At 44.9% G+C, this 24,886-nt stretch overlaps 1 protein-coding gene across 1 annotated transcript; it reads right to left on the minus strand.

Annotated features, from left to right (window-relative positions):
* Positions 1-1,214: 1,214 nt before the first annotated feature.
* Positions 1,215-15,407, minus strand: AQP3 (aquaporin 3 (Gill blood group)). The gene is made up of 6 exons (XM_026040234.1): positions 15,223-15,407; positions 5,376-5,502; positions 5,087-5,224; positions 4,010-4,128; positions 3,180-3,397; positions 1,215-2,503 (listed from the first exon to the last, which is right to left on the minus strand). Exons 1-6 carry the CDS (start codon positions 15,328-15,330, stop codon positions 2,335-2,337), a joined length of 879 nt encoding a protein of 292 aa, XP_025896019.1. The 5' UTR covers positions 15,331-15,407; the 3' UTR covers positions 1,215-2,334.
* Positions 15,408-24,886: the final 9,479 nt, after the last annotated feature.

Consider the following 24,886-nt stretch of genomic DNA (forward strand, 5'->3'; position numbering starts at 1 on the left):
ATACTGTGTGATTAAAGACAAASTATCCATCCTTAAGGAAAATGGGAAGTGATCTTTGCAGCTATGTTAGTTGATCTCAATAACATACAGGCCTTCCTAACAGCTTTGAGGATAAACATTCAAGACTTAGAAAYGGAATCAACCAGCCTGTTTACCAAAGACAGAACACGTAAAACAAACTCAGCAGCTTTCTTCCCARTTCACTTGATTTCTTGTTTATGAGTTGCAGGAAGTTGCATTTATCTAGACTTCACTGAAGTGTTCAGTATGACTTGATGTGGGAAGTTGTTACTTTGAAGGCACTACAATTAATACAGGAAAAGCAAAGCAGGACAGGAGTCAAAGAGCAACAGCAATTGTAYTTATGGGGGATGCAGCCTGGAAGTTATTTTAGTAATTCTCCAAGTGTTGGGCTTGGGGCTATGTTTTTATTCCCTGTTCCACACAAACCAAAATGGAATATGCAGGGTAACACAATGTTGGAAGAAGCCTTGAAGGCCTTGTAAGATGGCACAATTCTAGAACTGCACTGTTGAAAGAAGACTACCACAAGATAGGACAAATGCTGACCTGATGTTTCTTTTGTCTTAAGAACAAAGCATCTGACTACAGCATATCCCTCCTGCTACCCTGTCTATATCTTGGCCTTTGTGAGACACTCAATCACCTCCCACTTGCCCCACTAGTTTATCCTGAAAAAGGAAGAAAAAAAAAACAAAACAAGTACAATACAATACAACAAGTAGGTGTAGTGCCTGTAAGGGTCAATTCTCCTTTGTTCTCAGGGGCTTAAGAGAGGGAAAGRGCACGAGGAAGCTATTGCTATAAACGACTTCCTTTTCATAGCAAAGCTTACTGACAACTTCTTAAAAATACCACCAACATGAGCATTTTAGAGTATGGCTATTAACATTTTATTTTTTAAAAAGACAAAAAAAAGAATACATTATTTCAGCAACTGTAAATGTGTACAAAGTTATGCATTTGAAGGAATTCATGCATTGAAGAAACAGGCTTTGAAAGAGTTTCTCTAAGGCAGTGCTGTGGGACCTGCAGATTCTTTCACAGCCAATACTGCTCATTCCAAATACACTGTAATAACATGGCATTGGGACAGCCAGGAATCCTCCAACATCCCAACACTGTGAAGAAGCCAGTACAGGAGGTGCCTGAACACCCAGCACCTCCATGGAAATTTTGTGATAGAAGGGCTGTGATTATCAAGGCAGAAACCAGGATGTTCCCAGCACACAATGCCATAATCTACAGCTATTCCAGTAAAATCTAACAGTATTTCAAAGCTGTCAGAGAATAGGCAGTTCCCACAAATCTTTTAATTAACTCATCCCAACCCTGATACTGAGTAACAGCTTAATGAGTAATAGTTGTGTATCTATATAAAAAACAAAAAACACTGTTGTGAAATTACAAACACACACAACTTTAGTGACACCATGTTTTCAGTGGAACGTGGCTACTAGCTGCTTGCAGTTTATATACAAAGCTCATCAACTAGAAAGGCTACTACAGGAAGCCAAGTTTTCTTACAAGGTTAAACCCTGGCTAAACCAAGGATTTTATGTGTTACCTTTTGTGATGTGACAATATTAAAAACTGTGATTAAAACATCAGGGTGCAGTGGTTTGTAAACATTTTGTCTTAAGTTAAAAATCCAGTGCATTCTCACTATCTGCTCTGACGTTATGGATCAGCCAACTGACGTGGCCTTCTGGGAGTTCTTGGGAGGCAAGAAAAGCCTGGCCAATTAAAAGTCTTTTAGACAAGTTTACTCTTGGTATYAAGTCATCGATTTTACAGCTGCCCCAAACACAAATGTGATGCATCATGGAATCAAACTGATTTTTTCCTCCCCTCTAGCAAAGGGACAATTTGTAGGAGCAATTTCCATTTTGCCCCATTCCCACTCTGCAGATGGGAAACACAGACTTGGAGGGAAGCAATTTGACCAAGCTAACAGGCCAGGCCAGCAACATAGACTAAGAGAGCTGCAGATGCTGAATGCCCAGGCTGCACAAGACAGAAATGCCCACCTCTGTTCCAACTCCTACAGTCCTCAATCCCCTTCTACTAGGGAAGGATTACTTTATATTTTTGCATTTGGGGAACAGCTCACAGGAAAGATACCTAAAGCAAATGCATCAGGGATGTACAAAGAAACTAGAYTAGCCTATTTCAAGATGGGGGGGGTGTAGGGGGAAGGGGAGAACAAAAAACTCTTCCTGTTGTTCTTGAAGCTCTCCTTGACTCCTTTCTCCTCTTTGCTGACTGCAGTCCTGAGTAATATATGTCTACCAGATCTGGGTGGCAGCTTTCTCAGACCCTTTCCTTGTGCTTCACGTTAGCCAGCTTGACTGTTTCCTGCTCAGAGGCAGGTGGTGAAGGCTCATCGTGACATCCAATCATCAGCTGATAGACCATCACTCCTGCAATGGCACCAAGGAAGGGAGCGACGATTGGGACCCACCACCACTGCTTACCAGTCCTGGAAAGCAAAGGAACAAATGCACGAGATGAGAACTGCAGCTTAGGTATTAAGATACTTGTGTTTGGAGCTGTAACAACATTAAGATTTGGTCATCTGCAAACATAATCATTAACCTGCAAAAGGCAACAGCCCCYGAGTAATCACAGCAACGTCAAGAACAGACGTTGCCTTCTCTGCAAATTCGAGTGACAAACTACTTCCAGGCCATCTCTTAACAACGATGGAAGAAAAGTTAGTGCAGTACTCAATCACACACCTTCACTGCCTTTCCACTTCCTGCAGCAGAGCATCCTTAACAGGCAGCCTATGAGTAATAACTCATGGCTCTCCTGATAATCCACAGCAGATTCAAGTCTAAGGCTCTGCGTCCACTAACACTCAATATTGATTATAGACAGCTTTAAAGTGCTCATGTTGTAGGTGAACCTGAACATCTCATAGATCCTCCTAGGTATCTTCCTTGATAACAAAACTGGTAACTGCCCTGCATCTAGAATTTCTTAAGCAATCAGAGCAGCTAGTGTTTTAAGAATTTTTATAAAATCTAAATATACCTCATGGATACCAAGACTCTTCAGCATGACAGAAGCAGCATCTACTTGAACTAGTTCTTTCACACACACACACTTTTGGCCAAGCTTTTTTTTTTTTTTTTTAATTGTCCAAGACTTACCAGAACACTTCAGTGCCCCAACCAGCAATGGCAGTGAAGAGACGAGGCCCAAAGTCYCTGGCAGGGTTGACGGCATAACCAGAGTTGAAGCCCATGGAGGTTCCAATAACAAGGACAACAAAGCCAACTGTGAAAGCTTCCAGCCCTGTGGGGACGGGGTTGTTGAAGGGATCCACAATAGCCAAGACGCAAACAATCAAGGAAGCAGTGCCAATGAACTGGGGAGAAGGGAGAAAAAAATAATAATCCAGATTARTCTCTCAACCAAGTTATTTAGCACCTCTATTGTCCTGTGCGTTCAGAACTCATCCTTTGGAGCAAGAGAGGAACATTAAGTCATCCCATAACATTATCAGACCTCAATAAACTAAGTGTGCATTGCAAAACTGGAGAGTGGAACACATTTCTGGCAGCCAAAAGGCTTGGATCAAGCTCTCACTTTCCGCCCCCATCCTACCAACAGAGGGACAATGAATGTGCATTTGAACTTCCTTTGGGGAAGAGGACTCTTTGGCCAAGAGGACTAAGAAAAAAATAATAATAAAAAAATAAAATCACAAACCACTGGGAAAAAATCCTAGAGCAGCAGCTCAAGGGGTACATGCAAGAAAACAGTGTCCTTACAGCTGTGATCTAATGTACCACTATTTAGCTCTCTTGCTCTAAGTGTCCTTTTTGGACTTGGCTCTCTCTACTGGCTGTAGAGGGACTTACATTCACTCTGAAAGTCTTCTCTTGAATTAATTCTTGGCCCTAACCAAAGCAGAGGCCCAAAACCATCTCAAAAGATTCCTCTTCAGTTTTCTGGCATTCTCGTAGCATCCTCTTACCTGGTCGAAGAATCCATTCACAGTGTTCAGATGCTCAGATGGGTAGGTGGCAAAGATACCAGCAGTACCATTTGGTCCTGTTACATACAGCTGGTTTTTCCCAAAAGCCCAGATAGCATCTAGAGGTGGGGAGAGAGGAAAAAGAAGAGAGAAAGATCACTCTTGGCATCATATATGAAAGAGGAAGACTTAACATGTGGTCTACCATAATACCTCAGCAGTCTAGCTCAGATTTAGATGGTCAAGTGTCCTGATCCTAATGTTTCTTACTAGTCAGGTACCAGCAAAGAGCTAGAACCCACTCAAAAGAAAACCGTAACCTGAGTCTTAATTCCCAACAAGGTGGAAGTGCTAGCAGAGTTGCAGAAGTCAGACATCCAGATTTTGTTATGATCTGGTCTACAACACTGATTAGATCTAACACCCATTAAGTTACAAACTTAAAGAGTTGATTGCTTTGACTTGCTTATGTTTCAGGGTTACATAACTGCAGCTTTGTCTGGTTATTAGCAGTACTAAATGTTTTTCTGAACATCTAAGAATGTTTAGTTGTTGTCGTCACTGACTATTACTCCATGATTAGGAACACCACCACGTAGAAAGAACAGAGGTATGAGGAACTGGATTTCCAGGATATCCAAGACACACCAATACCTTGATAAGGGCAGACAAAAGTGTACTACGATCTAGAAGCTAATGAGATGGACACAAAAGAGATCAAGTGTGAAACAATAAAAAAATAAATTGACTTTAGCACCATGCACAAGTACACAACCACTGGAAGTGTTTCATCAGCATTTCTGGAAGATCTGTTCTCAACCAGACAGTAACTACTAGCAGGATGATTCAGTGCTTGATCTTACAGTGATTGCTGCTTAAAGGATGAGGACTTTCATACATTATGAACACCATACACCTTGCCCTTCAGACTGATCTGAGGAGTCTTGGACTTATTATCACCATGAGAACGGAGCTGTGCCTGCTCTGCAAGGAAATGCTWCTCTGATATGGGAAGCAGTGTCCCTGAAGACTGCAATGAGGAGCCCATACACATACACACACAGCTTTTGTACTTACCATGGTACAGTCCAAAGACAATGCCAGCTCCTAGGAAAGCTCCCAGTGTTTGGGCCAGTGTATAAACTGGTAGCTTGATCCAGGGTTCTCGGGCCAAGAAGCACATGGCAAAAGTGACAGCTGGGTTCAAGTGTCCACCTGCAAAAAGCTTTGGTTAGTACATTTTTAACAGGCAGAATCTGATCCTTAGCCAAGGACCACTAGTTTACATTATAGAAAAAAACAGCCACCTGGGCCAATGCAACAGTTTTCACAGTTTAAATTCATCCCGTGCAGAGTTGCCACATACCTGACACCTGTCCTGCGATCAAAATGCCAAGTGTCACTGCAAAGCCAAAGGCCAGGTTAACAGTCAGGAAGCCTCCATGAGACCCTTTGCTGAGCATGGTTTGTGCAACAGAGCCGCAGCCAAAGAGCTAGGAGAAAAGAAGAACAGACTGAAGTTACCCTCCATTTTTCCTGTCAGGGTCAGTTGCTCTTCAGTGCCCACAACTGCTCTGCTTGCATCCACACACACCACCCAGTCCAATGAGAGATATTCCAGAGTCAGCACTAGTTTACAAGCTTTATGTTGTATTTTATGCTAGAAGCCATATCTTCTGTACTTGAACATGTTTCCYTATAGAAATTGGGAAATTCTGCAGTTTTGACTCTAGCTACCATTTTCTCATCTGCAAAATCCTCTAGGGATCTATCATTCTGTCTCTGATCCTTCCCTTTTCTAGATAGTTTCTGCTCTGTCCTCTCCTCAAGTCTCTTCAGCAAGTAGCATGTGTACTGACCACCACTGAAAATTCTTTTCTTGACTCCATCTTCACTTTGTTCCTTCATCTTCTCCACACTAACCTGCTCCTGACCTCTCAGGTCTTTCCTAGCCCACCTGTGACACTTTGGTTAAAGGCTGAAAGTATAAAAGTGTCTAGCATTATTTTTAAGGAGAGGGTATATAGGGCAACTTTAGCTCCCAACCTACTCTCATGCTTCTGGAAGAACCAAAATTAGGGCCAAGACTGAACGCAAGATCAGCCCACAGTTCACAGCCACTTCTGCATACAGGAGACCAATAGGACTTTGACTAAACCTCTAGTTTAAGGGCTCAAGGTAGGCAAGAAGAATCCTGACTCACACRGGCTATTCTCTGGACCTAGCAATCTACAGTGCAACTGTTCAGATAAGGGATCTGGGTATATTAGTTTTTTTAAAAAGTAACAGTAAAGTTATGGCTTAAGAAAGAAAGTCGTGTTTAGCCTAGCATGGACAGAGACTACTTTTCAAGCAGTCCAGGCCAACAGGGATTGGGGCAGCTTCCTTAAACTCAGGTAGTGACAGTGGCTTGGCTGCAAAATTCACCACCTGCCATGGGTGCTCTGATCACCATCTACAGCACCCCAAAGAAGCATGAATGATGCAGGACAGCACAGCTGGTCTGTCTCCTCAGTACCAATATGGTACACACGCCAACAACGAAAAAAAGTCAAAGCAGAAGTCCTTTTTTTTCCCCCCCCGCTATCCACACCTATGAGGTTGTATGTTTGGATTTTCCACTGACTACCTGAATCAATTCAGTTCACAGCTGGGATTTCACTATCAGATACCAAAAGCATCCTTGAACCAGAACAGAGACTCAAAGATTACAGCTTGGTCCTGGCCTGCTCCCAGCAGCCAGAGATGCTCAGAGGCAGAGCTCAAGGCTTGCCTTACTACTTCCTGCTTCTGTAATCCCCGCCATCCCAGGATTACCCAATTGCCATGGAAGTAACATCCGCTCCTCGTGGCCAAGTCACAAAGGGGCACTGAGGAGGTGGCACTGGCTCTCTTCACTCCTCTCGCCAACATTGCACATGCCTGTTGAGCAACGTACACTTCTTATCGGGGCAAAGCCAGAACAGAGYCGATGCCTCCCCTCCCACCCCCTTGCTAACTGATGAATTACTAATAAAGCAAACATTGCTTGGCCCACTGGGAAAGGAGGGGCCAGGTAGGACACAGGTTGACTCACGAAATGGACACTCTGTACRCAGGCACCTCTTGACAAGAGGCCAGCTCCACAACACAGGGCCTCATTTGGATTAAAAAAATACAAACTAAGAACCTGTAGAACTTGTTAGGGAACAAGAGTGGACATCCAGCACTGTTCTCATTTAGAACAGCCCCTCCAATACCTGTGCCCTGAGACCCACCAGATCAGGAAACCTAACCCGGAGCTGCCCAACTGAGAACCCACAACCGGGAAGCCTCTTATGTAAAGGTAGAAAAGACAAATATTGCCTATTTTGAAGCAGAGAGCCATAATTCTGAGCTATGCCCAAATCAATGGAAGCCGAATTCCTACTGAAAAAGTAAATACTGAATAATACCCAGGGTGACATCTGTTCCTTTCCTGACCACAGATGAGACCCATCATGCTTTAGACAAGTCTGGACACTATATTTGGTTGTGGTTTCCCTTCTGAGGCCACACAAAGAGGGGACAGCCACACAAAAGGCTGTTTTGGAAATTGGAGTTTGGCAACATTGGCTCCAGGTCCTTCATATTGAAATAAGTATTTGTATTATCTACTCTAAAAGAACTGGCAGTTCTGCAAGAGAATGGTGGTTGGCTGGTTAGCCACATGTTTTTTCAGTTGTAGAATCCACAGAGTAAAGTCTTCCCCCTGGTTATCCACAGCAGACTTCCCTTAGGCTGGAAGAATTCCAGTGTTGCACTTCCCCCAAAGTTATTCCCTGTTCTCCTCTTCCTCCATCCTACACCAGGTAATTGCTCTCTAGCTTTACCTAACAAGATTCTATGGGCCATGAAAATTATAATAAAGAAATAAATAAAAAAMCACACCAGAGCCGCTCCACAGGAGCATTACAAATATTTATCAGATGAGCCCTAAGCGCTGTTCAGATTAATTCAGTATTAACAGCAGAAAATCTGACCCTCAGCAGATAAAGTAAGGMGACATTTAGGGACAAGTCTGAATTTGATATGCATGTGCGCAATTGCACCCTGTGCCAGCAGAGTCCATTAAGCATGCAGACATTCTCGAACACTGCATCCATCCATGGCATTTGACCTTTAGGAATCAGTTCAAATCGCACTCTCCAAAGCTTTTGTGGCGTGTGACCTGACRTTAGAGCATCTAAAATGAAGGCCCAGCTCTCCAGCCAATGTAAGCTGGCAGAGCTAAACTGCAGGATGCTTCCACAGGCCAACCACATGGAAGAATAGCCTTGGCAAAGCAAATTGCACCAAGCAGATGTGGTGTTTGGAAAGAAGCAGTTCTAGCTGTTGTATTGACAAACAACAAAAGTGACTGCTATCATCATGTACATGCAAAATGCATGTTTGCATGGAGTAGGATTCCTTTTGCCTAGTCTTAGGCATCTGAATTGCATGAAAATTTAGAGCACGTAGTCTTTGATTTCCTTCACAGTCACCTGGGAAAAATAGCAACAACAGGAAGAGAAGCCATTCTCCAAGATGAGCATCTAGGAGAAGTCAAATGGCCCAGTGAAGAGCCTCATTTCTCTCCACCGAGGTAGAGAGCACTTACAGTGACCAACACCAGCCCTCCCTCTTCTTGGAGGGGGTTTATCCCTTGGCCCTATAAGTTATAGGCACACACACACACAGCACCTTTTGCTGCCATCTTTTGGGACCACTCCCATCACTTACAGATACTCCCATCTGGATCATTTACCATAATATAGTAACCATCTGGACCATGTACTGCCATTGTGCTCTGCCACAATACTCAAGGGAACAAACTTTCAGCCTAGGTTAAGACTCTCCTATGGCAGATTTTATTATGACCCACTTTTCAAAGTCCTTGCCCTGCCACGTGCTCAGGTTCTGCTATGGTAGTGGCTATTACACTTTTTAAATCATAATCTTCACTTCACTCACTGCATTTCCCACCACTTCCCTTTCCCAGGCCATGCTAGACAGAAGGCACCCAATAGCCATTTTTGAAATGGCCTTCTCTTTTCCAGTGCTCACAGAGAAGAGCTTAGGAGCAGTTAGATCAAGTTCAAATACCAAGGAGGTCATACAAAAAGAATCCATTGTTCATTTAAAAAACATGCAGCTTTTAAACCTATGTAATCAAGGTGAAAATCCTCAGTCAATGTCACTGCATTCTGGAGACAGCTGCTCACACCCACCATACAGAAAACTTCTCCAGCTCTTGATTTTACTAACCTGCCTCYAACACATTACATTTTACATCTCAAACAGAAACCTGGGACAGTCACACATCAGCATAAGCAGCAGTCACCTGTTATACTAGGCCCACTCAACAAATCCAAAAACAGTTTATAAGTGCTAATAAAGTGATTTCAACAGAGCATCACTGTGAATGCAAAGTTACTCTAAGAATGGAGGTGATGGCAATGCACCTATTAACCAGGTTAATAGAAACCTGCTCCCTAATTTCATCGTACTGGTTTGAGCTGATCCTAACTTACCCTGCGGACAGGGAGGGTTCTCAGTCCTCTCCCACCATGATCTAATTCAAGTCTTTGCATGGCAGAAAACGAATATGGGAGAAAAGCCCCACAACCCACCCACCATTTTCAGCAGGATTAGCAGGTCAAACTGGCTCAGTCAAGAGGTGATGGGAAGTCAAGGAGTGAGGAAAACAACAGCCAGATGCAGCGGCAGAACAGAGGAAGGGGAAGGTGGACAGTTGTTGGGTACTACTTCATACTCTGGGAAAATTAAGCTCAATGTCTCCGCTGGGAGACGGGACACCTGGCTTCATCACTCAAGGTGGATACAGCCTGTCCCGTTGGTACCCAGGACAGAATGCAAGACTGGAGACCTCAGTCTTCAAGTTAATGAAGGCTGGTAGGAAAGAACTTTGGAGTTGGGAGGAAAGAAAACACCTAAAAATAACAACAATAATAAGAGGCTACATGAGTTCATAAAATAATTTGAGAAAAGCAGCTCTGTGCACGAAACTTGGAGGACGATAAGTCCCAGCGCTCTGCCACACARTAGTCAGATTTACTCTCTCATTTCCCTTCTCTTCCTTGTTGAGGCTTTTTCACAGCTTCAGGTGCAAAACAAAAGTCCTGGATGCATTTACTGTTGTACCTCAGACAGATGGATCTCTACAATGAAGTGGAAAAGTTCTGCCAACATAACCTCAGAGGAATACTATTACCTGAGTGATGATTTAAGCCAGCAAATAAGCCAGGGATTAGGCAAGCAGCCCTCTGTAAATCTACCTTAAGCACCTCAGTGAATGGAAAGGTTGTTCAGACCTAGGTGCTGTCAGACCAGTTTGCAGGGGAGATGCCAAGAGGGAAGTCTTGGGGGCTGTGGCAGACAAGCTACAAGGGAAGTCTAAAGAAAGAAACCCCGAGCTGTTGATGAAAGATCTGAAGCACCAGACACACATCAAGTGACCCTCTCTTCATAGCAGAATAAAACCAWGGACAWTCACTACAATCCCTTCAGAGAGGAAGGTTAGGAAATACAGGACAGAGGACTATAATTTTACAGTCAGTTCAAATACCCTCCTGACTTGTTCCCTTCGATTCAAAGGGAAAAACCTTTCAAAACACAGAACAATCCTCCAACATTCAAGGACCCCAGCTAAGCTCCCCCATGTCTTCTTGCTGCCCTCCTCAGTGAGGGTCCATCTGGGTAGACCTATGCCAAGCGTCTACCCACTTCTCCTTAAGCAGCACACACATTCCTTATTTCCACAACCAGCACAGCCAGGACACCTGCCACTGGCAGAGTTCAGAGCCAGAACAAGGAGCACAGTCATTTTTGTCTTTCCTTAAAGCCTTTTAAATGGTGGCACTGGTAGASGTGGACAGTTTACAAAGCAAGAAGGATCTGCTGGTCTGACTTCTCCTTCAGCACATGCAGGAACAGCCGTACAGGAAAAGGCAAGGCAGATAGCCCACATGTTATGGCTCTTTCTGCACAGACAGCCTGTCTCAGAGCCCAGCAGTGCTGCAGGACTTGAGATAAGTGGGGCGAAGGGAGGCTGTGCTGTGCCTACGTTGCATGCTGCTACTGCAGCAAAGAGCCAGGCAGGCAAACAGGAGAAACTCCAGGAACTATCAGCAGGGGAGCTGGGACATTAGGAAAAAAGTTCAATGCTTTAGTCACTAAAGCAAGACCAATAAATCCCTGTTAATTCATTAAAAAAGAAAAAAAAAAGAAAAGAGAGAGAGAGAGAAAGAGAGAGAGAGAGAGAGAGAGAGAGAGAGAGAGAATCAGGTCAGCAGGATTAAGCTCTCCAAGAGACCTAGACCCTCTGTGGAGCTTTGGACAGAGTTGAACAAAATGGGGATACAGCACAGGTTCAGCAGGAGGGATCAGCGGAGCTCAACGTATTTCCTATAGAAAGATTTTCAGCTCCTCTTAAGCACTAGCAAAACATTAGCAAGCAAAAAGCCACATTCTCCAAGTGTTGCAAGTTGGGTTTGCAAGGAGAAGTCAAAAAAAAAAGCTCTAAGGAAAGCAAACATCAGTTATGGAAACTGCCATGCCACATCAAACGGCTGTACGATAAGCAGAGACTTAGCACTCTGCAGCACCAAAAGTTAAGTGAGGCTCTTTTCAATTTAATCATCCCAGCCTCTTTGTCATTTTGGTTTCTGTGGTCTACAGCACCCTTATAACTAAAAGTTCCCACCTAGCCACAAAGCCAAGAAAACCCCAACAGAGGAAAAACAATATATACATAAAACTGAATCATTACGCTATTTGTTTTTCATTCTTGTTGTGTTGGTCCTACTTGAAAGTCTATTGCAACCACACATTGCTTCTTCCACCAATACAAGAAGTGAATAGAGGCAGCTCTGGCATTTCAAGCCAGGAGAGCAAGGCAACACATGATGTCTTTGAGGACGGTGCAGAGCCCTGCTGCTGCTGGAGGTCTCACTTCAGCACAAGTAATAGCACTAACAGCAAGCGACTTGGAAAATGCCTTCAGTGTTCGCACTGCTTAACTGTTGTCAGTAAGTGGTGCTTCCAACTTAGCTATAAAGTTCAAGGCTAATGCACCGCTCAGAAACACATTTTGAATGTGGAAATGGTCTTAATCAAAGGAAGTGTAAAATCAGAATTATTATTGCTGTAACAGAGACTCAGTCTACAACCAGTGTTCTCAGTGCAGCACGAGGTGCTGTACAAGTTGAGAGCAGTGTACAAGCTGTTAATACCTTGCCCTTGCACTATGCAGGGCTTGGCTGCCTTATTTGGATTATTTTTCTTACCTTAAAAAACACACACATACACAACCTAGTGGTACAGAACGTGTGGGTGTGTATTTCTTACATGCAAAGAGAGTCTCTGGTCTGCCAGAGCTCTGAAATGGTTTTGCTGCCTGAGAAACAGAAGATTTGAGAGCTCTGATCATTACGTGAGCAAAGGGTGAGGGGGGAAGGGAAGGAAGAGATGTCTAATGAGAAGACCCTGAAGCCGTGCCAACATCCTTGGTGGGACAAGTTTTACATTACACAGTGCGAATTCAAGCCGCACACTTGAAATAAACAGTCTCACTCCCTTCAGGTTCAGGAGCTTGACTTCAGCACAGAGCACGCCAAGCCCTAAATTCAATGCTAGTATTTTGCTCTGGAGCTCTTCCCATTCAGTCCACACAGGCACCTCAGTCTCCCATGAAGACACCTTCATGGTCCCTATGGCACCTAGAGGTATTTTCTTGTCTGGAGCCCATAACACAGGTCTACCAGACTCAAATACAGCTAAAGGCACTTGCAGCCAGCTCCAGAGAGAGGGGCTTGTGCAGGATACAAATGGGCAGTTTTCCTCCAGGCAGAAATATCTCCAAATATCTCAGGATCTCTTGGCCTTGGGATTCTCTAACTCAAGTTACTACCTGGGGTAGTAGGGAAGAAAGGCAGTAATAGGAAAAGAAAGCACGAACAAAAACCCACCACACACTTCAGTTTCAAGCTCATTTTGTTCATATAATATGATAAAAAGACTCAGAAGAATCCAAGCCAGAATTGTTTTTTAAGCACAGTACAATCAGAAAGTGTCRCTTCATTAAAACAAGAACAGCCCAGATAAGCTTTAAGGCAGAAATGTGTTGAAACAATACCCAGAAGCACAATTTTGCAGTTCCCTGAATACTCGGCTTCCTCTCTGTGTATCCCAGATTTGCTCCCTGACAGTGACCAGGGAGTGTTCACCATCTCTGGGACTTCCCCTTTCTCCTTCAAGCCCACTCGACCTTCCCCTCCATGAGCACCCCTAGCCCTCCATCCACTCCAGAGGTTGGAGAGGCATAGGAAGTCCCAGGTGTATTCTGGAAGCCTGTTGATACAGAGTTGATAGCATTGCTCGAAACAACTATTTCTGTGCTTCTCCCCATCCAAAGCTTTCATCCCAGCTCTCAGCTCCCACTTTCTGCTGCTCTCATTTTGCTATTGCAGACTAACCAAGCTGGAAGGTACCTGTTTCCACTCACATTTTGGGCTGTAGATGCAATTTTGAATCAAATCTCCCCTAGCACTCTGAGCAGCTGCTGGCTCCTCTCTGCCTGGGAGAGGCAAAGCTGCAGGGGCAATTAATCTCTATTGTAGCAAATGATACAATAGATAAGGAAGAATCACATTCTTTGGATCACAAGCCCTTCTGTAATCTTCAAGGCTAAAGGCTTGCCTGGCTTCTCCCGTGCATTACCTTGGATAACAAGAGAGGTTATTCCTTCTTAGAAGTCATACCTTACTTCTACCCAAAGCCTAACCGTAACAATGAGAGTAATTCAAAGATAGCAACTTTATAATCTCTTAGTCATTTCTCCCATTAGCTTCTACCCACCTGAATACTAAATAATCCCAAGAAACAAACAGGACTTRGTTGCAAACCACCACAGCTGTCTCCAAAGATAAAACCATTGCATTGTGACAAATCGCTTTCTTTTAGGACTAGTAGTGTTTTATGGGAATGTGGGGTCATCTGCTTTTCCATAGGACACTTAATAGCCCTCCTTCCTCCAAAATGAAGTAGCTTCTAATTTTTGAGAGCAGAAACAGTGCCTCTCTTCTACGTTTTCTCCAGAAGCACAGGAAGCTTCCTCAAGCTTTTATTATTTTCAGCTCTTCCATCTGTAACTGCTTTCCCCAAACAATGCTGCAGTCAGCTACAAGGTGGTGTAAATCCACAGTCCCTGAAGCCTTTAGCATTGCTCTTGATTAAAAAACTCCAGGCAAACTTTCAGACAGTCACTGTGCAAACACCAACTTGTTTCYCATGCAATACCAATACACCAGACTCTGCAGTCATCACTTGCAGCACGTTGGACATTCTTACATTTTCAAATACAGATGCTCAAACCTAAATGTCCCTAGTTTTGCCACCCTGCTGTTTTCTCCTCATGTCCCCATGTCTCCAAGCATTTTGATTTCTCGCCTCTGCCTTGGACTTCAAAGCAAGCCAGGACCACTCTAAAACAACTTGAGTCACTTAGATGGATATTGACACAGGAGACACCCTAATTTATTCCTTACATCCCACCCCTTCAGGACCTGAGCACTAAAACAGAAGCATTTCGTTGCCATTCATCACTTTAAAGCACATTAAGTGGCAGCGCCGAGCAGCCGCACGGGTGGCGGGCACGAGCTCGYGATCAGCTGCCAGCAAGGGCCGGCGCGGCGCACTGCAGCCCAGCTGATAAGAACGGGCAGCAACCAGAAGGAAACTTCTATCAACAGTTTGAACCCAGCATCTTCTTTAGAGGACTCGCATGGAAAACAAAGTGAATGGGGAGAAAAAAACCTTTGCTGCCCAAGTGATAATGCTGAGGGTATTTTAGGGCTGAAAAACTGTTCTAGGAACAGAAGTTTTACAYGCTCTCTAGCAACACTTGTTGCTTTTACAGAAGTCATTTTACTCCCACTACTTTAGGGGACACACTGGAGGCCCTAGACACCTGCAAAGCTCCCCCATAACAGCAACCCTAACCCGCACCCTTGAGCAAGTCCCATTAACCCTGTCCTGCAACTTAGGGGACTTCTGCTCTCCTAGACCCCATGCAGCAAACTGCAGCAAAGCTGGGCTAACACCAGCACACATCCCAGTACCAGACCACCCTCCTTTGCCAGGACAAGTTAGTGCACACACAGCAGAGGACAAGCCCCCCAAGACCCCAGACTTACCACGAGAATCAGTGTGCCCAGGCACTCGGCCAGCGCTTGCCGCACAAGCTTGTTCCTGATCCTCAGGTGCTCCTCGATGGTGGCCAGAGCATCCTTTTGCCTCCCCATTGCAGCAAAGTGGTCTCTCAAGCTGGATCAAGCTGGAGAAGAAGGAGCTGGCAAAGACACAGCAAGAGCTCTCCCCCAGCACAGCTGCCTTTGCTTATAAGTAAGTCCTGTGATGCCTGACACACCTCCTGCGTAACCACTCCCCCGTCTCCCGTGCCTCAAACTCGGCTACTTTTTTATTTTTCCCCTTCTTTTACAGCCCAGGACAGAATGGGTGTTTTTCTTTCTTTTCCTTGGTTGCTCACACAGGTAAGCAGAAGCTCCAGGAGGCCCGAAGGAAGGGGTTCCTTCAGAGGGGTGAAGAGGCAAGGCGAMGACGTCCCCGCTGAACTTGGGCTGTTTTTATCCAGCTAGAGCAGTGCCCGAGTCTGTCCCACTCCAGCCTTGCCTCAAATCCAGAGAGTGAAATGAATATGCTGGAGTGTATCTTACCCACCCTGTGCTGTCAGTGTCCTGTTTTCAGCTTTCTCTCCCTCCCAAGTTCAGTTTAGGATGGCAAAGAGGTTATCACCCCTGTGCTGATTCACAGACCACAGCTGCTTTTTCAACGAAATAGTGGGGCTGGAGGGTTTGATCTGCCACATCTGAGCTGTGGGCTGAAGCCAAGGATCCCTGATTCCAGTGATCACCCCAGTTAAAACTGGTCTCATGAAGCCAGACTCTGTTCAGATCAGAGTCCTGGATCAAAACACTAGACCTGGGTCCAGACTGTTGTGTGTTACCATGATTTCTTTCTGCCTCCCAAGGCTGTGGGAGAGCACTTGCAGTGCAGTCCCCATGCAAGCTGAAAGGAAAAGCCACGAGAGATCCCAGTCGTGAGCCGCGAGCCGGTCCCTCCTCATGGCAAGGGCGCATGCCTCACGGCTTGAGCAACTCTTTGGGGCTATGCTGTGAGCAAGAACCCTGCAGTGATCATCCCCGGGACCACCAGCCTGACTCATTTCACTGAGCCTTGCAGGAATCAACCACTTTSACTCCCTTTCATCCCTGGGAATGTCATATATTACCCTGAGCTGAGTTTATGAGACTGCCTGAGTGAAAGCTGTCCCAGCCTGTAGCATCTCGGGTGAAAGCTGGTATCAGAGGACACATGCTACTTTGGCATCTGGTTTCTATTAAGTGAGCAGTAAAAATTCCCTAAGCTCATCGGGACTTGATACAGAACAGCAGAACTGAATTTGCAGGACTGAAAGGGACCCCTTTCCTGGATTTGTTCCCCCACCTCCTCTGCAAAGCAACAGATTCCTGGCTTTTCCTCTTCCACATATTTAACCATCAAACTTCCTGCTAGAAAAGCAGAGCTTTTCAGTGCAGTGATGAATAGACCTTTATTCAGTACAGAAACTGCAGCCAGACCGGGCAGCAGAGTCTGAGCAACAGGGATGCAGTTAAGAAGGGAATAATGTTTAAGGAATCAAATACAGAGACACATTTGAGGTYCAAATGTAATTGCAGGAATAGGAAACATTTCTCATTACCCTTAGTAATCCAGTCCAGTCAAGTCCAGTATCACTGACATCGGCAGAGTCCTTCCAATCCACCATGTGTTCAACCAGCCCCACACACACTTGCTAAGGCTGTGGTTTATAAATCTGTGCTTGGGACACCCATTTTTTCTTCACCCCTCTCTCTCTTGCCCACATACTCTTGTGCAAGTCACACAAACTTCAGATTTATTTAGATGTATTTCCTTCTGTCATGGTGTGCTGCAGGGTGCAAGCAAGAACACCAGAGAGAGCCTCCTGAGGAACAAGAGGGTCAAGGAGACATGATGTTCTCCAYGTAGGTTGACACATGTCTCCATCCCTGTAGCGTCTGCTGTCCACTGGCTTTGGGTAAGAGTTCGAGGTACAGGAATTCCTTCTGTGTCATTCTAATGAAGTGGGGAAGTGGGGAGGCGAGATGTTTAGGCTGCCAGGTAGATAGATGATAGAAGGTTAGAAAAGTATAGAAAGGAGCGAGTCTGGAGAACCAGGATGGGGTGGGCACCTTATGACTCACTGCCTGACCCCGAGCAAATCCCTCACCTTTCCACACCTCAGCTTCTCCATCAGTGAACCGGGAGATTAACCCTGGATCCCCTTCCTGGGGTGTCGTGAGGGTGAATCATCACAGCCAAAAATCCAACAATTTGCAATGAGCAATACTTAAGCAATTGCTTTCACAACAGCCAGCCATGTTATTATCTAGGGAAAGGTTTAGGTAAGGGGCATGCAACTGTGGAAGAAGACAAAGATCTTTCCAAAAGCAACAATTAAAGTGTGGAAAAGGGTTGAAAGACCCTGATTCTGCCTTTTCTCTGTGCTAAGGCTGGAACTGTCCCACCAAACCAAACAGCTGGCATCCAGGGACACCTGATATAAACACAAAAGAATTAAATATGTGATACAACAACAATTTCTCGAAGAAGCTCATCTACCCCAATACCTGCTGCCCAAGGTACCAGTACCCATCCTGTGGTTAGAAGAAGTCCATGGGTCAGTAGAGATATACAAGAAAGTCAGTAGCGGTAAGACTGATGCTAAGGCAGTTCCCTGGAGCAGCTGTGCCTTCCTAGCTCTCGCTGGACATGGCAAGATGTCCAACCCTTTAGCACTGCTTTGCATGGACATTTAAGACAGCTCTTTCAGAGCACAAAGCTTTGAAAGAAGGACATATAAAGTGTCTGTCACACAAACTTGTACCTGACTTATTTCTGATGGTGCCAAAGCTATTGAAGTACAAGCAAGGAACTTCAGTGATCAATCATATCCCATTTCAAACATCATGCATCAAAGTGCAGAGTGAACTATCGCTATCAACCTGCACAGTATCCCCAAAATCAAGGCACTGGGTCTAACATATTGCCTTGAGGAAAATGCTAGTTGCCCATAGGAAAGCTTAAAAACAAAAAAGAAACCTAGCTCAGCAGTGACCAGACATGGTTTATTCTGGTGTGCTTGTTATATAAATCTCAGTCCTTTTCCACAGTTAGCATTTTATCCGTCTGGCCGTCCCCTTTCAATAAAGCTGATCCTCCAAGCCTCAGATTTATGGAGAACTTACAATTTTTGTCACTTTATCCCTTATTCCTTTCTTTTCCCTCCTGCAGAACCTTGCAACATGCTACAAGAAACTCCCTGTGCTTGGCCTATTATTTCTAGATGTGATCCAAAACTAACACCCGGGTTCCAAGTTTCCTGTTTACACATCACCCTGGCTGCTTGGCTCTATTCCTCGCCACTCCACTCAGGGAAAAGCACAGGTGAAATTTTAAGAGAACTCGATCCTTGGCTGCTCCCTCTCAACAGTTTTCTTACTGACACTAGTGTCACAAAATAAAAGCAGACTCATACACTCCGTAGCTTCTGCAAAGTGCTGAATCAGCCTCCAGAAATTTCACAATGAAAACCTAGGTTTACCACAGTCACCAGATTTCTCGTTAAACAGCCAAATAGATAAACTTGAGCTGGTGTCTTCCACATCTTATCCAAGTCAATTTGATTCACCCATCTCAGAATGCATGGTGCAAACCAATACGGAGAAAAGCGTGAATCACACAAATCTGTAATGACTCAGTGTTTACACAGGCTACTCGGTACAAAGGTGGTTAACCCAAGAGGGGGGTCATTGGGTATGACAGAATTCACCTTGTGAAGTTTCCCTTTGGAAGATACCTCTGACTGTCTCTCCCTTTCCATTATCCACTTGACACATTATGTGGTGTCACGTTGGGAAGATTTCCTTTAAAAAAATTATAGCTTGCCTACCAAAGTGGCGTAGGAAGTACAGGCGTAGGATGTTTAGGAGCTTTCTAAATGATTCTACCTGGTTGAGTGTAGTAATTTCAACATCCTGCCTCGTATCTCAAGATATGCAGAGGTAGGTATTAATTTCACGTCTGGGTATGCACTGCTGTGTGTTCTGAGTTAGAAAACTGGGGAGCTTTCTATGGGAAAAGTACTACATACTATACACAATGAGAGTCAGCAGTATTCAGTGTTGACCACATCTGTATTTGGATAAATTTAAGCTGACACTGCAATCCTAATTTAGACTCCTTGGACATCCRGAAGAGAGGCTTGAAAGTTGCCAAGCTTAGTTTGCATTTTAAATTAAAATGTAATAATGGGGAAATTATTTAAAATACCTGGAAAAAAATCTCTGTGCGAAGTCCATTGCTCAGGATCCCTTGGAGTGAAAGCTGACCTGGACATCAGTCTTTACATGGTGTCATTTGATAGGATCCCAAAAGGATGAATCCTCCATAGACACCTTGGGAAATGGGCCCACAGCCTATTCCCACTAGTACTACTGTGTCACCTCTGATTTCACCTTATCAAAAAGTTGGACCCAATTTACTGGGACAATCACTCAAGTGGCATTCTTGCAAAAATACCACTTTCCAGTGTACACAGTTGCATACTACTGTGTAATAGCACTGTATAGTACTGTATAATAATGCAGTACATAACTATTGTACAAGGAAAACCAACTGCTTCTGAAGAAATCTCTCTAACAACACATCTGAAAGGAGAGCTGCTAGGAAAAACCCTCCTGAAACAAGGTGTTTGGAAAGAGTTTTTCCCCTAAACTGCTTTAGACAGTCATTCCACTGAGATCTGCAAAGGTAGCTGTGGGTTGGAGACACTGCTGTTGGAGACACCACAGCAGGAAAGTTCAAAGACCCTGAAGCCAGAAGACACAACAATGGGGTGAGACTCAGCTAGCCCAAGGTGTGTGTCATAAGCAATAAGAAGAAATTTTCCTATCCGAAGAGGATGTGTCCTGGAATGGGGAATGTGCCAACTCTCCCACCTAACCACAGGTAGCCTCAGCACAGTGTCCCAGTACGGATGTCCTCAGGGAGAGTAGCAATCACTTTAAGAACACGATGCATCTAGATGTCATTTTAGATGTCTATTCTGCGTCCTTATTTTAGAAGTGTCTGTTTCTCTTCCTTGACTATAAAAAGAAACTTAAAACACAGCGTCTAGATGGAGACAGCAATACATAGTGCAACTCCACCCAGGTGTCCCCGAGGAATTGAAAAGCTGCAAAAAACAAAGGCGTTGGTACCACAGATGGGGTGAAGTATTCCCAATAGGACCAGATAATCCTCAACACCTATCCACAATTTGCAGTGAGGGCTCTTTCTCCAATACCGTATGTAGTTCAGGTCACCCATGCTTAAGGAAGACAAAATGGAAGAGGAGAAGAAAATGGTACAAGGAAATACCAGGAAAACAAGGAGTTGAAGGGAGTCCCTCCATTTAAGTACGGGATAATACTCTCAAATAAGTGCATTAGATCCAAGGCCAAGGGAGGACATAAAGCTGTCAGTAGGTCTGTATGAAAACAAACAAACAAACAAAAAAAATGTGTTTGCACAAGTGCAGAATCAGCCACAGATAATTTTAGGACAGATTTTAAAAACTATAAAAGTATGGATATTCCATAGATGTTTTCTTTTCCCATGGGAAGTACAAAGGGCAGAAACTACCAGAGAGTTAACCCTAAAACAGGATAACTTCTTAAACATGCACAGCATGGAATTTTCCTGAAGTAGCTCTTCTTCTCTCCATCCTCTGTACTCTGACCCAGCTTTACATCCTTGTTTGTGTCTTGCTCTCAYATCGTGCTTGCAAGCCAGTATTTCCTAATTTGCACCCTTGGAGAAGAGAATAGGGTTCCTGAACTGTAAAAGTATCTTTGGAGCAAACTACACTGTCTATCCCTCATGACTTCAGGGCTGTCTAAGGACTTTAACCACCAATTCACCAGGATACTCCTTAAATCCACCCCTGTAAATGCAAAGTGTGCCTGTCTACATTTGTCACAAGTGAGAACAGCCAGCCATACTTTTTGGGACATTCAGTCCCACAGCTGATTTTGCCTGAGCCTAAATTTTGGGGGAATTTCCATCCTAGCCTTTTTTTTTTTCCCCCCTCAGGTAGCTTGTATTAAGGAAGCACATTGTAATGGGCATTTCTGAGATTCCATAATGTGACTGGTATTTGACATGGACAAAGCACCTCAGAACACATGCAGCTGTGGAAAGAACAGGGCTATGCACAGCAGGGCTGAGCTGCTCAGTGGATGCAACAGCCAAAGTCTAAAGCAACATAAGTTCCCACCTCTCCCTGTACCAGAGGAGTAGTCTCCTCTAGAGAGGGAAATTGCCCCTTATGTGACAGCTCCTGTATCGAGAGACATCAGTAGACATGGCACTGCAAGTATGGGACCACAGCTTTTTAAACTGGATCTAGAGGCTTCAGCAAAGATTATGTCTATGGATTATAAAAAGCAAGGAACTTGAATGCAGTTCTGATAACAGTCACTGCCTGACAATCCCTTCTCGTCTCATGCCTTCTCACACAGCCCTGTGCCGCATGCTCTAGGTGTCCCTGTTTGTGCARGGAGGTTGGACTAGATGCTCTCTGCATCTCTAGAACACTCCTGTCCTATCCAGCCATGGCCAAGACCCAGCAACAGACACTTTCTTTTGAGTCTCTGGTGCTTTTGCATTCAGCAGGTGGGTTTTCCAGCAGCTCCCAACTTCAGTCACCTCTCCATGGGGTCAGAAACCCAGGACACCAGGAAAGCAGCAACGGGGACCAGCTGGAGGCAAATACAGAGTGAGAAGAGATGGAGCAGCCTCATCTCTCCAACCTGGAATGCAGAGGGCACAGCTCCTGCCATCCTGGCAGCAATCTGGTGCCAACATTCCCTGAAAACCTCAATAGCCGAGTCCCATCCCCTCCATCTCCTGTTCACTTACAATGAAAGAACAAGGAAATGAAAGAACAAGAATGTGACAACAGCAATAAGAAGCCAGGAAGCTTGAGGATTGCACAGAAGAGGGGCAGTTAACCTATCCTGAAGAGGCAGCTGCCCCAGGTCTCCCCATCTCGGATGCTTTGCTGCATTATGTATTTTGTGGGGTGGTAGGCAGCCGGCAGTGCTATCAGAACTATCAGAAAACTACCTGTGCAGCACTGGTGGGAGCTGATATCTGGCCACGTACCCTGCTTTGGAATCCACTTCCCACAAAATCTATCAGTGAAAGTCTGTCATGGGTGGCTGGGGCTTCCCATGGGGACATTTCCATCTTCTAGGGACAGGCAGCATCTCTCTTGTTTTGCCTGTTACTCTACATGAAGATGCACCCAAACCTAAACTCCAGGGTCTGAAACTCCCCCAGCCCCTACTAAGAAGAACAGGAAAARGGGGTTCTGTCTTCTCCGTTTCTCTGAGCCCACCAGTCAGACGTCTCACCCACCCCTTCCTGCCACTGCATCTTCCAGGAAGCCCACAGAGACCTGAATCAGATTTGAGTTGGGCAACAGGAGTGAGCAAGTTGTATACCTGTTACTGAACAGTGAGATAAAATCACTCACACTCATCTCGCTTGTGGCTTAGGGAGTATCCACTTGTGTGAACCCAGCTGGGTCATCCGTTCAGCCTTGCAAAATAGCTATGAAGAGGCACCAGTCCCAGATTCACACATGCTCTCCCACTCCCTCCTACAACAAATACACTCAGAAATTACAATGTGCAGAGGGAAGGAGGGAGGTTGGCATGGCTGCTGCATCACTCATCCCTCTTCCTGTCCTGCTTCAGGCAGGAGGCATCAAGAGAAGGGTGGAAGTGCAGAGGGAACCCAGCAAGATAGCCCAACATGGACCACGGTGAAGGAATAAGATGTGCCGGTAGTTTGTGGGAGGTTTTCCTGAAGGATATGCCATAAAGAATTGGTTCCAGCTGCTGCCAAAGAAATCACTTCTGAAGAAAGAAATCTAAACTAGAGACTATTATTACCCTATATAGGAAGTTTCCTGCACCTCCAAGAGAATATGTAAGGGGCAGGAAAAGCAGCATGTACACAGGGGGATGTGTCCTGGAGGAGGCCCCGTGTCTTTTCACAGCAGTATCCCAGGAGGAAGGGGCAGACGTATACACAGGCTCAGTGGGTTGCTCCAAGTTGGATCAGAGCAAGCCCTGTGAAGCAGGGCCTGGGAAATGGGGCTGGCTGCTGGTAACTCTTTTTGAGAGAAGGTATCTAGAAGGGAATTAATTTTTACTCAGTAAAATGGAATTTCAGCAGCGGCCAGGAAAGTAAGCTGCTCCCTTGACACTAGCACTGAGCATTTTCTGCTCATTGCTATTTACTGTAAGGTGCTGTGGAGATGTTTCAGGAATGTGCAGCACCCTGAGGATGGCTCTGGGCCATGAAACTCTAAACCAGCTCCTGGACCTCCACAATAAGTMATCATATCTGTCATTATTGCCCCCAGCCGCTGAAGCTGCAAAACTCACGTTGCTTCTCCTTCTTTCATCGCTCTTTTTTTTTGCGAGTTGGTAAACAGGCAACTTCCCCCCCTCCATGCCATTCCTAGGACAATGCATCATTCAATGGATGTGCTCCAAGCCAACCAACACCTTGAGATTATGGTTAACTTATATAACAAGAAAATCTGGACTAAATCTTCTGCACGTGTGAACTGGAATGTCTTCAGTTTTCACCAGCASATAATTTGGAGCCTAAAAACTTCCCTACTTGCACTCTGTGGTGTCCACCTCTGAGTGCCATTCCAGCTAAATTAAAACATTTTCAAGTTCTACCCAAGCATATAGAAGAGGCCTTGTGAGTGGTAGTAGCTTCCTTTTATAAGAAGGAAGATGCAAAGAAATCAGGGACTACRTGTGTCCCAAAGCTGAGTTTCCTTGGCTACAGTCTGTAACTGCAGTAGTTGTAAGATCCTTGCCCAGAAGTCTGCAAGTGCATCAGATGCACTTTTTAGCATCAGGATTTCAATATATAATAGTGTTCAGGTTCTGGCATTCACTGGCTACCTCCAGTGCTACCCAAGTCTTTAGCAAGTAATTTCAAGTGMGAGGTTGCCTGTGCAGAGCCCAGCTTGTCCCAGCTCTGTCACCTGGATCACTGAAACGCAGTGGCAGTGAGAAAGCTGTTGCTGCAATGTCTGAGCTTCTAGACAACAATATTTATGTAGAAGACATCCCCTAGTTGKAGACTTGCTGGACATTACAGAGAGGAGGGGAAGAGAACTTCATGTGATGGCAGATCAACAAGATTGATATGGGATTATTTGCACCCAGCTCTGGGGTTTGTGCAGGGATGGGGGCTTTGGGGGGCTGAGTTGTCGATGAGAATTTTTAAAAGGTGAAGTTAATGGAGAAAGAGACAGGAAGAACACCTGTGGGCTGAAGCAAATACCCTTTGCAGGAAGAAGCTCAGAGCGTTCAACGTGTTCAGGCTTTCAGAGAGAAGAGAGACACACAGCTTGATTATAGGGTACAAATACCACTGTGAGGAGAAAATAAAAGGTCTTTAATTTCCAAGGGAAAGGCAAGTCAAACCAAGTGGTTTCTTAGAATCACAGAATCACAGAATGCCCAAGGTTGGAAGGGACCTCAGAGGTCATCGAGTCCAACCTGTCCAACCTGCACACGCAGGGTCACCTAGAGCACRTGGCACAGGGCTGCGTCCAAGCAGGTTTTAAAGATCTCCAAAGAAGGAGACTCCACAACCTCTCTGGGCAGCCTGTTCCAG

This window comes from Nothoprocta perdicaria, unplaced genomic scaffold, assembly GCF_003342845.1.
Source record: "Nothoprocta perdicaria isolate Ctin4 unplaced genomic scaffold, notPer1 scaffold_10, whole genome shotgun sequence".
Lineage (NCBI taxonomy): Eukaryota > Metazoa > Chordata > Aves > Tinamiformes > Tinamidae > Nothoprocta > Nothoprocta perdicaria.